Genomic DNA, 17,864 nt, shown 5'->3' on the forward strand with positions numbered 1-17,864 from the left:
GTATATATAAAAAGCTATCTACCATCTCCTTGCAACAGAATAATGCAGGATTTGAAAATAATGAAAAATCTTTTTTAGAGATAAGCAGCATTACATACCTGATTTTTTGTATTCTATAAATCAAGTTTGAACACATTTAAAAACAAAACAAAACCTATGGGGATTACTTACTTTAAGTAAAGTCAGCTCTGGTTAACATGACTGAGTCTGATCTGAGTCACAACTCTCATAGACTCAGAATCTTGGTGTTTTTTTGTTTTATTTTATTTTGCTTTGTTTTCCAGAAAAAGAGAAAGCATTAACAAGCCATCTATTTCAAAAGGGATGCTGAGTAAGATCTTACCTTACACTTTCATTATGCTGGGAATACTTTGAACTAGTTAGTGTCCTGTTGCAAGAACACTGCAGTACAGAAAACAATGGGAAGTAGTTTTCTATTCCAAGTGGAGTGCTATAGAAAATTCAGTACTATTGTGTCCTCACAGCTTCAAGATATGCTAGTCATTCAGGGAATGACGACTGACTTGTTTCCCATATAGATTATATAAATGTATATATGAAAGCTGCTAATGGAAAAATATTTCTGCATCCTCGATTTACAGTTGATGGCATGTTAGCATGACTACTTTTTGCAGAGACTGACTAATTTTCTATGTCAAAACAGGTATTTGGGGAATCCTTACCTGGCACACCATCAATTCCTGGTCTTCCAGACTGTCCCTTGAGACCAGGTAATCCTGTGTTTCCCTGAAGACCAATTAAGCCAGGTTCCCCCGGTTTTCCATAGATTCCTGGGATACCCAAGCCAGGAGGACCAAGTTTTCCTTTTGAACCTAATGAACCTCTTCCTCCTAAGAAAAAAGCACGACAGTATATATAGGATACTTCTTGCTGGAAACCTTCATCTCTATCTTGCCATCATGAGCATCAAGCTCTTCTTGAGCCTGGTTGAGGGCTATACAGTAAATCTATATAAGATAATATACAATTCAGGAGATCTTGAAGAGATTTAAAAGAAAAAAAGACAGTAGAGACAAAAATAAAACAAAACAAACACCCCACCAATTCTGCATTCATCCTCTAAACACTCCAGAGTATGCACTTTCATTCCCCCACAGGATGAAACAATCTTAATCCATTTTAATTAGTACATGTGTTTTCCTCCAATCCGCAGACAATGCATCTTTTAAATGTGATGTTGCATAGTAACCTATAACCAATATCCATAAACAACTTAGGTCCCTCAGGACGTTTGAAGGCAAAAATATAACCCAGTCACCCAGCCAAATGGCACATTTGATTTGGAAGGTCCTACCTGGTGGGCCTGTAGCTCCCTGGCCACCTGGCAAACCTGGACGGCCAGTAAGACACTCAGCAGGTTTCCCTGGAAAACCTGGATCCCCTGGAATTCCAGGTGGACCAGGATCTCCTAAAAGAAAGGAGATTAGTTTCATAATCATTTAGATAGTAGTTTGAGGCTTTGAGTGAGCACTGTTTGACTTGGTTTCCCTTTCCTTAACATAGGGAGGTAACTTGCTGTGTATCTCGTGCTTGTTTGAGCGCAGTACCTCTTAGGCCTTCATCGCCATCATGTCCAGCATGTCCTGGTAGGCCTGGAAGTCCTGGAAATCCCGTATCACCTTTTGGACCAGGAATGCCATGACCTCCTGGTGAACCAAGTCTGCCTGGCTCTCCATGAATAATTGTGCCTGGGTCCCCCTGCAACACAGAGATGTAAACAATACACATGTGCTACGTTTTGCAAGTCTGCCAAAATATTCTTTCCACCCCGCAATCAACTGGTTTCTTTAATTAGGATTATCACCTCCATTCCCTGGGGATCTTTCACATTTGCAATGGCTCTAGTTTAGTAGATCACTGGATGTTCCTTATTGACCACCTGCAGATTCCACACCAGAAGATTAATTTGTCTAAACAGCTTTTGAACTGTCTCATTGCTCTAAGAAATTAGTCCTGAGCATTACGAGACATCTCCTTCTCTTTGGCTGTTACTGCATTATGATGCTTGTTGTAACTATGTAAGGTGTTGGACCTATATGTAAAAGTTTGTGCAAATACAATTTTTCCTTTATTTTACATGGAGTTATATTTTCATCATAATATTTATTGAAATAATCAAAGTCAGCACCCAGATATGTCTCAGAATACTTAGTTATTGCATTTTTACCCCCGTCATTCTTCTGAACATTGTTTTCTGTGAAGACTGTTTTTATGATAAATAACCAAAGTCTATTCCCTGACAGGAAAAGTTGAAATGTTTTTTCTTATTGGCTGACCAAACTGCTTGTTGTTTTGGGTGCTAGTTTTGAATACGAGTAAATCAATATGTTCTTAAAACAGGCCAGTAGAGCTGAGATTATACCAGTCATTGATTATATATTTGGACCACAAAGGTCACTCCAAATCCAGCTGTTCTGTGGTTTCAAGCACAGAGTAGGTAATAATGCAATAGCTTTCTTATGCTTTGAAAATTGAAGTATCAAAACATCCCAACAACTTGGGAGTTTTGAAATCCTGTATCTCTAGTTAAAATTTGCCTTGACAACCTCTTTCATAAAATATTTCATTTTACAGTTTGTGCATCACTGGTTAGCAAATACAGGAACTCTTATTTTCCATGCACTTATTAATTTATTTGCTCAATGTCACAGTTAATGAATGGGACCTATGGAAATGTCTGTGCTGTATTTCTAGTCAAACCTTTTCTCCTGGTTGTCCCAGATTTCCAGCTCGGCCTGGCTCTCCAATTTTTCCTTCACAACCTGGGGATCCTCTGCCTCCAGTAAGTCCCTTATCTCCTGCAAAAGGAATTATAAGGCTGTACAAATGCTATATTTACCACCTTATTTTATAAAGGGGTATTTGTATGGATGTGGTTATGGATATCTGCACTATCCTAGGTTACAAGAGCTGAAAACGAAATCCTGATACACATTTGACACATTGCATCTTCACTCAACACTCACTGTAACACTGCTCAGTTAATTGCTTCAAAAACATCCTGCATTAAGTAACTGATTTGGAGTGAACCCCTTCTGATGCCAGTTCTCACTGTTCTCTTCAAAAAATTACATTGTAATAGTTGTAATATTCTATTTCTCTGAAATACTTCAAACTATTTCAAAAACAAAGAAAACCACAAAACCCCCTCAAAGGCAGTAAATTACAAGAGTGCTAAAAACCATCTGATTAATGCTAATTCATTTTTTTTTTATAAAGATGATTGTTGTCAATCCAGATTAAAAAAGAAAAAAGTAGAAAAAGTGTTTTTTTTTGTTGTTTGTTTGTTAGTTTTGTTTTGTTTTTGTTTTTAAACAATATCAAAAAGTGTATTTTACCTTTTGGACCTGGGTTTCCAGGAAACCCAAGCCCTGGAAAGCCTGTGTCACCTGTTGGCCCTGGATGTCCTGGATCACCTGGCTGACCAATTGTTCCAACCCTACCTGTTCAAAGAAAATAAGTAAATCGCAGTCCATCTTACCACGGAACTTCAACACGTAATGACGGGGTGTTTTCCAGCTTATCATTATTAATTAGGACATCAGTGTAGATGGTATCATTAGAACTTAGACACTATTTTTCCTCCACAGTAGCTAAAATGCTAATTGTTATCTCTGCTTTCTCAGTATCAATGCGTGCACAAGTCTGTTAAGTCTTTATGCAATCTGCCCTTGATATGAAATCCTTCATAGAGTTCTCTCAAAATAACCCAACAGTTTTATTTGGCCAGAGTTGGTAGAGAAATCCCAATCAGGTCATCTCTAACTTTGTCCTTTGAGCAAACATACTCACCAGGCACCCCTGGGGGTCCAGGTAAACCATCTGGTCCTTGAGGTCCTGGCAATGCAGGCAATGGAGTTATCCTACTGGTCTCTCCTTTCAGACCTTCAGCAAATACATTATCAAAGTCTTATGGTTTGGAAATAGACAATTTAAAAATACATCATTTACAATTTAAAAATATTAATGAGCAAGCTAGTCAGTTAAAAATCTGGTCTTCTATTGTTTCCATCTTTCTGAAGCTCCAACAGATTTTGAAAATCCTTCAAACCCTGACTTCATAAAGCAAAAGAACTTTATTGACACCCAGACCACCTCAAGCCCTTCTCTCAGCCCTCCTACCGTCTAACAGAAACCCAGAGAGCACAAAATGATTTTAAGTAAGGAATATGAGTTATGGTCAACATCAGGTCGAAGACCCTCAGTACAGACTAAACAAACAACAACAACAAACAAAACTCACAATTAGCAAGGTCTCCAACAGAAATTCATGTGCATTTCCTGATACAGTGTGACAACCCCAGAAAGAGTGACAAAGACTCAAATTGAGCCAATCTGAAAATTTAATCCCTTTGGATAACAAATTCACATCTTATATCAGTCAATAGCACAAGCATGGGTATATTTATCCCTGCAGTTATAAGCACTAATCTCCAGAATCAGAATCCCCTGGATTTAAAATTCAAAAATTTCCTTTAAAAGATGGAGCAATGCTTTGTAAATCTCATGCCAAGAAAAAACTTCCTACATTTCATAATTTATGTCTTTGTCTTCAATCTCTCTCTGCAGTTTAAAACTTTAACATAGGTAAAGAACAGTAAAATAGGAAGTAACAAACCAGCTTGTCCAGGCAATCCAGGAGGGCCAGGTACTCCTTTAGAGCCTTTGAAACCTCTTACTCCTTGTGGTCCATATCCTGGTGGTCCAGGAAGCCCCATCTCTCCAGGGAGACCAGGATTACCAGGCAGTCCAGGTAGTCCTCTATCTCCTTTTGTACCAGACAATCCCTATTAATGATATATACATCTGTATACCAAGCATTACTTGCTCTCCATGCCCGCTTTCACAACGAAATGCCTGATTCTCTGTACGACTATGATCTCATACTATTTTCGCTGCAGAGTAGCTCTGCTGATTGAACAGGACTTTTTCAACCAATTTACTTGTGATGAAAAAAATAAGAATTTTAATATCAATGCTTGTAAACTGTAGGGCATTCATCCATCCTCTCCATTAAAATTGAAAAAGTACAAAACCAGCTTGATTTTCAATTACCACGGCATTACGTTGTATGATTTTTTTTAAATTTTCAAAACACATTAGGGAAAAAAACAATTTCAGCACTGATTTGCCTTAAGTACTAGGAGGTCAGGTTTAAAAGTAGCAATATCTGAATCACTTTTACAGTTTCTCAGCCAACATAGTGCAACAACAATTGCTAGTTTTTTGTTTCTGCTGATCCAAGAGCTCTGCTCTAAGAAAGCTAGTCTTAAAGTAGTTCCTGCAGCTTTTGTGGTTTCTCTCAGCCCTGACTGGAAAATTAATTCCTGAAGACCAAACTGGTATTATTTGTACTATTATTTCACTTTAAACATTATGACTAACAGAAAAACTATTTTTATTTGTTTGGTTTTGGTCCGTGTCTTATTCATCACAGCAATCCAAGATAACGCTCCAATACAAATGTCCAAAGTAACAGCACAATAAACTAATAAACTGCTGAGGCTTTGCAGCAGCATGCATCCACACTAGCCTCATCTCTCCCTGGTATTACATAAGAATATTTATTCTAATTCTTTTGTTTCCACTTATGTGTATAGGTTGCTATAGTTGAGCATAGCACCTCCAAGTCAGGCAGATGATATTCAGTTAAAGTACTGGGCTAGGTAGAACAGAGGGTCATACAAGATACAACCACTGACTTAGCTTTTCATGAATTCTATGTTAATTGCAAACAGTGCATACCTACCTCTTCACCTTTAGAACCCTTGAAGCCCTTTGGGCCAGGTCTTCCCAGAAATCCACTTGAACCTTTTATTCCTTTGTCTCCCCTGGACCCTGGATCTCCTTGCTCACCTTTTGGCCCTTCTGGATACACGTATCCTGGCTCACCTTTTGATCCTTTATGTCCTTGACCTCCTTTAAAACCTGGAGGTCCCTGGAACAAAGAAAATTTCAATGCTAAAAATGTCAACCATTTTCATGTTTTCTTTTTTAAATTAAATATCTAAGAATGGTTCTCCTTATTTGTATCTTTATTCACTGTAACTGCCCACTCCAACTACTGGCATAAGCAGAAGGACAAGAAAAAAAAACTTAAAATCTGGTTAGAGAGGACATGGGAGAGGACAAGATCTCCCTAGGGATTCTACAGCTATCACAGCTGTTTGTCTGTAGCTAACTTCTGTGCTCTTTTCTTAACCCCTCAGGGCACAATGTGGAACTGAAAGCATGCAGCATACTGGGCTCTAGTGATCTTGGGCTCACAAATTGTTGGAAGTTTTCTGGAAAAAATTGCTAGCAGGCTCTTGCAATTATGCACCTGTCTGGCAGCCACCACAATATGTTCTTGTGCATGACAGTTTTGTTTTGGACAGTGTTTTCTGTAATCTCCCAAGAATTATTACTGCTACAGGCACAAGTTAGAATAACCAAGTAGTATGTCTGTGGCAGGTGCTTGCCTTCCCACTTCAGCAAGTTTCCCAAATGCCTCTTGAACACTTACAGACATGGGCAATCAACCACCTCACTAGGAAGCCTGTCCTTGCATTTGATCACCCTCACAGTAAAGGGCTTCTTCCTAACATTCAGGCAGAACCCCTTCCCTGGCACAGCTCTGTGCTGTTCCCTCGCATCCTGTCACTGGTTACTGGCGTGAAGAGATCAGCACCTCTCTCCATTTCCCCTACTCAAGAAGCTGTAGAGAGCAATGAGTTTTCTTCTTAGCCTTCTTTCATCCAAACTAGACAAACCAAGTGTCCTCAGCCTCTCCTCATAGGACATGCCCTCCAGCCTTTTTTATACCAACTTTGTTGTCTTCCTCTGGAAGCTTTCAAGTTTCTTAATATCCTTTCTACATTGTGGAGCCCAGAAGTGTACACAATATTGAAGGTGAGGCTGCAACAGAGAACTGTTGATAACACCTAGTATGACACTTCATTTAACGTTGGCCATGACATTTCTATGAAATTCTTGTGGGATCTGAAAAATAATTTGAAAAATGCAAGTCTTACTTGAGCTCCTGGAAACCCTGGTGCTCCGGGAGAACCTGGAGCTCCTTTGGGACCCTGTGTTCCTTCCCTACCTGCAAAAGAACAAACATATTTTGTAAATAAAACAGAAAATAAGGAAATGCATTTTGACAAGCTCTGATAATCACATGCAGCACTGTATGTTACTCCCATTCACACTCACTGCATGAGCATAGACTGACCTGGCTTCAGGCTGCACCTAAAGCCCATTAACATTTAGTCTTCAACTCTTTTAGGGATTGTGCTCACATCAGCAGATGGAGCTTCATTATGCTATCACACTCATCACAACCTCAGGGTTATTTCTGGGATCTGGAATATTGCATGATGCAGACATACTCATACCTGTCCTGATCCTCATGCTAAAAGCAAAAGCAGTGGCATTTCCTACCATCCTGTTAGAAACACTGAGATAATTTACCAGGGATGCCATCCTGGCCATGTGGCCCAGGTGAACCAGGAAGACCAGGTGCTCCCGGAACATAGCTACAATCAGTACACACGCAAGCTTCATCACCTAGAAGGAATATAATTCATTAGTTGTTCTGTACAAAGCTGAACTAATATGTTATTTTTTTTTTATAGAGGGTGGTCAACACCTCTTGGTCAAAGAGCAGTAGGCATGTGACCTTAATTTTGATGGAAGATCACCTCCAACACAGCACAAGATCACCTGTGGTCAGACAGTGAATCAGAACTGATTACATTTAATTGAAAACATAAGGACACCCAGTTTAAATCTCTTGTTTTTTTAGTTTTTGTTTGTTTGTTTGTTTTTCCAAGTCTGGTTTCAGTAAGCTATTTGGATACAGTCACTCTATCGATAGGCCAAATTCTTTCAGGAGAAGAAAGGCACACAGGCTTTGAACTAACATAGCTTCATAACAGCCTGAGTGACTTTAAAGACTGGCAGGTGGCATTTAGCCAAAAAAAAAAAAATAGCAGTTCCTGTGGTGATATTTACAGAATGAACCTTCTCTCAAAGAACAACCGTTAGTGCTGACATAACAAGATGGGAATACAAAAACCCCACCAACCTGTAATATGCATTGTCCAGAGAAGATCTACACCCTGGCTGCAGTGCTTTACATCTGGTGCTTGGCACAGGCACTGTTCCTAGCCACTGTTTACTTTAAGGGGAGGACATCTTGCTATCCCTAATGAATTTTTAAAAAATCTCTGAACTCATCAAATAGCTTGAGAGGTCAATTAATTTCAAAATTTCATGAGGAGCTATGGAGATAAATGGACTGTACCATCAACTTCTAAGCGGTAGCTTTCAGAAGGGAAGTAGAAATGGAAAAAGTAAATTTTCAGCTCTGCATCTTAGTTTTCAGTTGAAAAGGCCAGTAACTGTCAATAATGATACATTCCTGATCACATTCAGAGAAAACACTCCCACGCAAAAAATATGGTACATGAAAACAAAATGTACAAAACCCGGTACTGAGAATGAACATGAACTTTTTCCACTCTGTTTTAATTTCTCCTAATTTATACACACACTCTTGAATATGGAAGGGCTTGCTCCAAGACTGTAAGATTCCCTGACATTTTTGATACCTTGTTATCCCCTGTTGAGTGAACACTATGTCAATCCTTCAAACAGTCTGTAAACACAGTAACTGACCTTTCATGCCAATATCTCCTGGAGGTCCTGGAGGTCCTGCACACCCTGGCTCTCCAGGACGTCCTGGTGGGCCTGTTCTAAATATTACTCTACCTGTCAATGAAATGAGCATGGCGCCATTACATTTACATATTATTCAGACATTCTCTATTTGCTAATGCAGAAAAAAGGTGCAAGGATGATCTGGAGAACGGTATTAATTTAAAAGAGAACTACGTGGACAAATCCGATACTCCTTTAGCTGGAATTACTTGACGAAAAATATGATGATTCTAAAGTAAATCTCAGCAGACTGCTGGATTTATCAGTCTAGCCAGGGGGCTGCCTTTAAAAAGCACAGTTCCTCCTTTGGGAAGTATTTACATTCTAACAGAAACATAATTCTTTCTTTTCCAGCTTTGGAAGGAAGTCTTTTATTTGTAAATTATTAATCCTGCTCAAGTATCCTTATCAGAATTATTCTGCTGTATTTACTATTACTCTGGAAAAAACAGATGATATATTGAGTTCTTCCTAAGGCAATCATTTGGAGGACAGATTTTTTATTTTAAGAGAGGAAAGATAAGCATTACATTGGTATTATTTCTGAAAAGAACTTGCTTTGGCCATACCACATATAAATGAGAAATATGATGTTTGTACTCCTAGTTAAAGAGGTACTCCTGGTTAATACACCTTCTAAAAGTTGTTCAAACTGGAACTACTCAGCTGGTTCAAAGCTGCTACTGCTTTGTTTTCATGCTGCCAGTACTTCAAGCCTGCTCTAAGGCCCACTAAGACCTAGGAAGGCATGCAAGTCATTTATCTAACTTTTATATTGGCCCTTCCTGAATTTAGTTTTACAGATGAACTGCAATTTTTGGAGCAGTTGATGTTAAGAACAGATTTTTTTTTTTTTTTTTCTCATTAGTCCTTCCTGTTTTTAAGTAGTATATTTTTAGTAACAGTTAAAAAAAAAAAAAAAAATGAGAAATCTATATACTGGAAAGTCATTGTACCTTCCCCACAGAACCTCATTAGAAATGGAGCACAGACAATTGCTACACATGCTTTTTCATTAATATTCTAAAGTGAAATTTCCAAAAAAAAAAACCAAAAACTATTCAACCACTTTACTCAAGATATACACCATAAATCATATATTTATATAATCTCATACATCAGCAATTCAGATAACTGGATTTGTTGCTGTGTATTATTTAAACAATAATGAAATGTCACCTGGTTCTCCTGGAGGACCTGGTAATCCAACGGAACCAGGTCTGCCAGTAATCCCAGGAAGTCCTGGAGGGCCTACAATGCACAAGCCTGCTTGACCTTTTTCTCCTTTTCTTCCTTTTGGGCCAGGAAATCCCGGGGGACCTCTCAGACCAGGTCTTGACACACCTAACCAAAGAGGAAAAAATACAAAAATGAAGAAAAAAAAAAAAAAAGGAACTTCAAAGCAAAGTAACCAAGTACTCAGCAGGATGAGTTAGAGACAAACACAGTTTCAAAGTTCATACCATGAATCTTTTTTACATTGTGATATATTAAATAATCACAATGAGGATGTAAAGATTTTTAAAAATATTCTTTAATCTCTCTTTGCATGCTTGGCTCATCAAAACTTGTGGCTGACATTTTTTATTTTTATTTTATTGCTATGTAGAGATATGTTCACAGACATCCAAAATTAAGATTTCACAACAGTGACTTGGTATAACTAGCAGGAAGAACAATTTTTGTGGTACTGGAGCATTCATTACACATACCTGGTCTACCAGCACCTCCAGGAGGACCCTGTGGCCCTGCAAAAGCAACATGTTTAGAACTTGAGTTAAGCAAAGTCACCACTCAGTAACATTGACTGCAATCTTAGTGCTTCTGCATTCTATGCTTAGTTTATCTTTTAAGAATTTTATCTTTTAAGAATTTGGTTTTACCTCAGTAGTTGTATAGCACTTACGCAACTGTTGCACACTGCCAAATCCCACTGACATCTGGCAAGATATGGATGTTTACAAGAGGTAGGAATAGGACCCACCACATTTATCCTCAGGTGGGGATGCACCAGTTACTTGAGAGGGGCTTAAAGGCCTGCAAATTTCCTTCTTTTTTTGCCACTATTACTTGCTGGAATAGAGATACCATTTCTTAAAAAATGCATTATCTTTGCAAGGCTCAACTCTCCTCTTGTCATCCCTTGGATGCATGTAAATAGATTTATTAAAACAAAGGGTATTCACGGGATGCAACGTGATCACTTGCACACATGAATATTCATAAGAACAGAACACCAAAATACAGTAGGCAAGCATTTGCTGGGTGAGTATGAGGTATAGCTCACAACATGCTGCCTTGGTGTTCAGCCCACAAGTTATTATTACATTGTGATACAGCACCAATAATAATTCAAGATATTTTAATTTTACAGCATGGCCAAACTAAACAAAAACAGGCAATAAAAATGGCATAAGAAACTCTGAAAGCTACAAAAATAGTATGGCCTTTTATGACTTAAAGCTCTGGTGTTTTGTCTATGGCATACATAAGCAACACTGATGCAGTAATCCACTAAGGTCATTATAAAGGATGTGAGTGAGCTTAGGTGCTCCACTCAATTATGTGCACAAGACATATGCCAGCTTCATTATTTTTAGAGAAATCTTACTACACATCTCAGGATAAATTTGATGGGAGTAATTTGGAAATACTCTTGGAAAGGCGGAAGCAGGTTGCTGTGTGCTCAGAAACCTAGCCTGGAACAAGCCCTTTGAATAAACAGACCCCATGTCCTGGCTTCTGAGACAGAGTTAATTTGCTTCAGAGAGGCTGGTATGTGCTGTGCTTTGGATTTAGGAGAAACGTAATACTGACAACACACTCATGTTTTAGTTGTTGCAGAGCAGTACTTAGACAGAGCCAAGGACTTGTCAGCTTCTCACATCACCCTGCCAGTGAGCAGGCTGGGGGTGCACAAGAAGCTGGGAGGGGACGCAACAGGGAGAGCTGGCCCAAAAGGGATATTCCATAGCAGCAATAAGAACTGGGGTGGTCAGCTGGGAGAGGGGCCACTGCTCAGGGACTGACTGGGCATTGGTTGGAGGGTGGTGAACAATTGCATTGAGCACCACTTTTTTGTATATATCATTATTATTATCATTATTCTTTTCCCTTCCTTTCTGTCCTATTACACTGTCTTTATCTCAATCCACAAGTTTTACCTCTTTTTTTTAAAAATATTTTCTCCCCCATTCCACTTGGCAAGGGAGTGAGTGAACGGCTGTGGGGTGCTTAGCTGCCTGTGGGGTTACACCACAACATCATGCTAAAAGATCATTGTCTTGATATGCTACTCACCAGGCATACCACGCTGACCTTTTGGTCCTGGAGGTCCAGGGGGTCCTTCATCTCCCTTATCACCAACTACATTATCATAATACTCTGTCTTAATAGAAAGATTGTAAGAAAAGAACAAATAGTAAGAATGAAGGGAAAAGCACAATGCCTCATACAAACCATTTGGTTAGTACAGTGTTATGACCTTATTCATGCTTCCAATTCTGTGACACCATGAGACCTTCCTAATCACATGCTAATTACTCACAAGTAGTCAGAAATTAAATCACAATTGTTACACACAGATAATGCCAAACGACCTGTACAAATAGAGGGGGCTGGGATTTCCTGACCAGTTCCTTAACTCCCAAAGAATTCCTCTGCCTGTGGATGCAATTATACAGGCAGATTGGGATTTAAAGACCCAATCAGCAATATTATATTAGCATAAGACAGAAAATATTCCTGACAGAAACCTCTAGGAATTATAAAGTCTATTCTACTGCTTCAAATCAGATTCAGCTATACAGAAACTACTCTTTTAAGTAATCATACATGAAAACAGACAAAAATCAACGAGTTAAATCACAAATGCATACAAAATTAATTCCTATGAAATTAATAGTCTCAATTTATTATACTTTAATATGATGACATTTCAAAATTTATATAAATGACAGGCAGAATCAAAATGCTATTAGCTATATCTCTACTTTTTTCTAACTACAAATTTTTGCTCTTTTCTGGATTATTCTGAATGGGCACCTTTACCTGAAAGTAAGATTATGATAAGAGTTGTGCCTTGACACATAAATGTCACACTAAAATTTAAATGGACTACTAAAACACCATTTTTAAAAGGCATAAAAAACAGCATAAAATATACAATTTCTATTCTTGTTCTACTGATTTTTTGAAAAGCAGTGGTTTTTAGTACTCTGTCAATATCACAATTCATTCAGTTTATTTAAAGTTGTTTCTTTTTGAACAACTTGAGCAGAAGGTTTCCATTAGACGCACACAGGGCCTTATAGAAGGACACTGAAGATACAGCATAACTAGAGAAAGAAATTGTACTCATAGTATCTGTTAGTTTGATGGGTTTTTGATTTTGTTTTTTAATGAAGAACCTTGGGATTTTCAAATTAAAAACACCTGCTCTGGAACTGATTAGTTGATTTAAAAAAATCAACTCCAGCAGTGTTTGTAACTGTTCTGTGATAGTCCAGTCTCCTGCCAAAACTGCTGGAAATGAGGGAAATCTAACCAGGTGTTGATCTTCCATCCAGTTCTACATGAAGGGAGATGCCATGCCTTTGAGATGTCCAGCAATAACAGTACTTTGAGAATGACATACCCCAATCATGGCATCCATTATTGCTACATACAGTCAGTCTGACTTATTTTAATGGTTTACACAAATGACATGATGAAGATAATTTACACTTACTCGACCACAAGCTCCAGGTGGACCAGTGTTGCCTTTTATCCCCTTCATTAGAGGACAGAAAGTGGTTAAATTTATTTATTAAAAAGAATACATGACATGACATTTGATATCCACTGTCATTTCAGTACACAGCTTATAACATTAAAGGACTTCTACTCCTGACCAGTCCTTCAGCCCCCTGTCCTCTGTTCCTGCCACAGCTGCTCAGCCACATGCTCCAAAAACTACAGGAGTACACTAGCAGGCAAAGATGGACACCAGTTCATGCACATCATCTATTTCAGCTGACCAATTCCCCATTCCGCAATATCATTACTTGTCATCTTGTACACATATTGGCTATGTACAAACATATTGTACTGACAGTGATTAAAAAGAATATATAACAACCCCCAAACATACCTTATCCTCATCCTCAAAAACAACAAAAGCATTAGACAATACCTTAGCTCCTTGTCTGCCAGCCACTCCTGGTTTGCCCTGCTCACCCTTTTGTCCCTGCAGATGACAGTATACAATTTTATGAGAAAAAGTCTTTTAGCACTGTCATCAATCAAATTTTAAATTGAAAGCTTTAATCTTTCAGGGCAATGGCAACATGAATATGACTTGCTCAGAGGAAGAAATTCCAGGGAAACACTCAGTATGGGGCAAATTTCCACGTCTGCAGGCAACACCACAGGTCTCATATCCAAACCTGCCTTTATAATGGCACATTCTACCAATCCCAAGATGAAGCCCCTCCAGATAACACAAGTGTAAGAGGCTCTGGTTTTTCCTCCCTCTGTAAACTGCTGTTCCTGAAAGAGGAGAAACTGAACACAATGTGATATTCCCATATTCATCAACTCCATCTCGCAGACCTTGTCCAGCTAGTGTCTACTGAAGGGTGTCAGCAAGACCAGGAGGGAAAATAGCCTTAGCAGCAGTCTGCACTATCTGCAAGCGCACATATTGTAAAAAAAGGATTTTGCAGAGGTTTATGGAGCTGAATGCACCCCTAGCTGGTAAAAGGCAGAAATGGGAACAGAACAATGACATGTCTTTTTCATGACAGAAGGCTTTTTTCTGTTAGCTGACTAATAAGGCAGTAGAGTCTTGCAGACTGTCATTCCAAGTTTTTTTGTCAGACTGGAATGTGTTTAGACTGGGTGCTACAGTTGTTTTGACACAATGTTTTTACTTAGATATTTATGAAATGGGTTATACCAACAATAAGAATTCTGCTAAGATTTTTGTAAGGTCATTGTGACCCTAATGATATCATTAAAGTGGAAGTGAATTATTTAGAGAAGAACTGATATTTAACCGATTGAATAAGCATTCTAAGGACAATTCAACAACTTGAGCTTTTGAACCAGTATACAAATGAGATCATGTTGGGTATGAAATGATATATTTTACGAACTACATTTTGGTACTTCCTCCAAAAGGATGATTTTAGTACCTATCAGTCATCTCACTTTAGGCCAAGATGGTTGTGACATTGACTATAGCTTCTCCTTTTAAAGGATGTCTTTGATTCTAGTGATTAAAATGATTCATTTTGCTTCTTGATTTCTGGAGGGAAGATATAGCTCTTTTGCAAATATTTCAACGTGACCAACCAGAATGAAAATTGGGAATTTTGCATAACTAAGTGTTCTTTTGACCTCCATCTCAAACTCATTTAACAGTGAGAAGCAAACAACAGGTCTTTTTGTTTTACACAGAAGCAACAAGATCTATGTAGCAAACCTCTCTCTCCTGCACACATCTATAGGTACACAGCATGTCCTTAGTGCAGTTTAGTGAAAAGTAATGTTTCACCATGTATGCAAATCAACATTCCCAGACACATTTCACAACGTGAAGAAGCTGTGACAGAAAGATATGACCACCAAAAAAAGATGACTGTTACTTAAAAGACCTTTTGAAGGCTTCCTTCATTACCGGTAAGCCAGGTGGACCTGGGGCACCTTCTTTTCCAGGTTTGCCCTAGAGAGGAAAATAATAACAATAAAAAAAAAAAAGAACTAAAGAGGTGTCATTGCATTCTAAGAGAATAACAATTAAATGCTGTGCTTGCAACTGTACTTTAGGTTCTTACTAATTCTGAAAAGCTTTTAGGCTGTTTACTAAATGTTCATTATTTCTAATCAGAATTAATGTTTAGAAAAACAGAGAAAGATATTCCCTGGACATTCCTTCTCCTTTGGAGAATTAGCTGAGGTAGACACTTCAACAGCACAAAGTGCCAGGGAAGTACACAAAGCTTGGTGCAAAACGAGGTCCCTGCAGGAGCAAGACAAGCTATGATCAAACAATACAGCGGCTAATAGTCCTTCTAGTAATGAGCATGGAAAGATACCAAAGGGGAAAAGATATGAAAGACTTACAGGACTTGGGCTTACGAGATGGTTTGAAGAGAAACTATTTAATGAAGAAGAATAGGGACTGCACTTCAAAGGTAAAGGAAGTAGGGCAGCAAATGGAAAAGTGAGAACAGGAGAAGGCAGCGTGCCAGACATATCTGCTGTTTTCCACAGCGTACAGCACATTGTGGCAGCTTTCTGCTGGCATCCTGGCTTCTAGTGTGGCAACTACGCATGAAGTTAAACAACTTAAAACAACAACAACAAAAAAATGTTTTTTTGTTAAAAAAGAAAATGACGAGAAGGCAGAGGAGGGGGAAAAATGGAGAGCAAAACCAGAAGTAAATGACAAAATAATTATGGATACCTTAACTTGCCACCCTGAAGGCAGAAATCAGGAAAAGTTGGTTTGTTAAAGTAGCAGGAAGGTAGCATGATAAAGGGGGGTGAAAGATTATGAGTTCAGAACGACAGGAAAGAAAGTACATTTCAGAGATTTATTTTGCACAGAATAAGTACAAGAAAATTAAAATAACTTAAAAAAAAAAAATCAGACCATGAATTATGATGTAAGCATCAGAAAAACCAGTAACACTGAAGAGATGGCAGAACTTAACCAAAGGTGATACTCTGGAGGAGAAGAGGGGGAGCTGGAAGTGGTATCACTAGTGACTCAAACTTAGTTGCACAAAATGATCCTTTTTTCTAGAACATGAAATTCACAGTTACTTGGTATATTGTAGTAATAATTTTGTTTTCTTTTTAGAAAAGCTGGTCAGTCAATGTTTGTATTTGTATTTTCTTAGCATTCTTCAATGTCAACAGCCAGGAAAGCAAGAGTGCTCTACTACTTTATCCAGAAAAGAGGATGTGAAAGGTCAATTAAGAAGTGTTCTAGTAAAGTTTTGCATACTGTTACCATAAAACAGAACACACAAGATAGAAAACTGACAATACATCCTGGATAGCAAGAACTTTTGGTACTTTAAATTTTTGTCTGAGTTACTGCTTTAATTTTTCATAATGCATAGGAATAATAAAAATAAACGTTGGGCTGGTCTACAGCATCATCATTGTTAAAGCACCACACAACTGAAGAAAGCACAATCTATAGATAGTACAAGTCTTCCACTGTTACCATTTCTTGCATAAGAAAATTTATTATAGCCACAATAAGTATGGAAAAGTTTAAAAATGTGTTTATATTATACATCTCAGATAAGAGATATTTCTTAATATTGCTTTGAAAATTTATTTGAAATTGAGGAATTAGAATGTTTTGTTCAGAAAAATACCACAAAACATTATTATGAGTATTTTAGGGTTATAAATTTTAATAGAAGGCTACAAATTTTTTATTATAAATTGGTACACTGTTAGAAATTCATACAGGTTTAGTTACCATGAGCAGCACCCTTTTGTTGAGAAGTTTTTATGTGAAAATTTGAAAGTCATTTCAAGTGGTACCTTCCTATTTAATTCTCTAACATATATATAAGTGCTTTTTCCACATACCTGTGCTCCGGGTTCTCCTCGGTCACCCTTTTCACTTTGAGAATCACCAACTGGCCCCTGTAACAAAAACACCATCAAAATATACATAATTGTGGTCACACTTTCCAAATTAAATACATCTTTGATCATTTTTTAATATTTAAAAAAGTACAAATATAATGTCATCAATAGGTATTTATATTTAAAGGTCAGAATAAATAGCATAAATATGGGACTCTAAAGAGTAGCATTTACTAGGTAATGCTGTCTGAATGTCTGGGTTTAAGGGATTCATTCTGGTCACTTACTGTAAACCCCATTGGTCCTGGAAGTCCTCTTGATCCTTTTTCCCCTTTCTCTCCTTTCAGGTCCTATTACACAGAAAGTCAAAATCTAGCATGGTCTCTGGGATGTTTCTGTGCTTACGAAAACATTTGTGTGTTACAAATAGGAAAGCCAAACCTTACTAACAAGCTTACTTAAGCATAAATAGTTCTACTTAAATGACTAAAAGAAACAGAAATTTGCATCAGCAAAGTTCCTCCCCAATATAATTTTGATTT

At 37.9% G+C, this 17,864-nt stretch overlaps 1 protein-coding gene across 2 annotated transcripts in view; it reads right to left on the reverse strand.

Moving 5' to 3' along the window:
- Window positions 1-17,864, reverse strand: part of COL4A3 (collagen type IV alpha 3 chain) — a 61,202-nt gene that overhangs the window by 18,325 nt on the left and 25,013 nt on the right. For both annotated transcript variants that reach the window (XR_004753250.1, XM_035334688.1), the window contains exons 14-32: window positions 17,610-17,672; window positions 17,323-17,379; window positions 15,386-15,430; window positions 13,898-13,951; window positions 13,454-13,495; window positions 12,025-12,112; window positions 10,437-10,472; window positions 9,904-10,068; window positions 8,683-8,775; window positions 7,474-7,569; window positions 7,035-7,105; window positions 5,771-5,959; window positions 4,640-4,808; window positions 3,814-3,906; window positions 3,360-3,464; window positions 2,722-2,819; window positions 1,569-1,719; window positions 1,316-1,429; window positions 684-851 (exon numbers count right to left, since the gene is read on the reverse strand). Coding sequence is in view for 1 of the 2 variants with exons in the window: in XM_035334688.1 (XP_035190579.1) it covers window positions 684-851; window positions 1,316-1,429; window positions 1,569-1,719; window positions 2,722-2,819; window positions 3,360-3,464; window positions 3,814-3,906; window positions 4,640-4,808; window positions 5,771-5,959; window positions 7,035-7,105; window positions 7,474-7,569; window positions 8,683-8,775; window positions 9,904-10,068; window positions 10,437-10,472; window positions 12,025-12,112; window positions 13,454-13,495; window positions 13,898-13,951; window positions 15,386-15,430; window positions 17,323-17,379; window positions 17,610-17,672 (1,897 nt within the window). In the remaining variant the exon portion in view is untranslated. The remainder of the gene's footprint in view (window positions 1-683; window positions 852-1,315; window positions 1,430-1,568; window positions 1,720-2,721; window positions 2,820-3,359; window positions 3,465-3,813; window positions 3,907-4,639; window positions 4,809-5,770; window positions 5,960-7,034; window positions 7,106-7,473; window positions 7,570-8,682; window positions 8,776-9,903; window positions 10,069-10,436; window positions 10,473-12,024; window positions 12,113-13,453; window positions 13,496-13,897; window positions 13,952-15,385; window positions 15,431-17,322; window positions 17,380-17,609; window positions 17,673-17,864) is intronic.

This window comes from Oxyura jamaicensis, chromosome 9, assembly GCF_011077185.1.
Source record: "Oxyura jamaicensis isolate SHBP4307 breed ruddy duck chromosome 9, BPBGC_Ojam_1.0, whole genome shotgun sequence".
NCBI lineage: Eukaryota > Metazoa > Chordata > Aves > Anseriformes > Anatidae > Oxyura > Oxyura jamaicensis.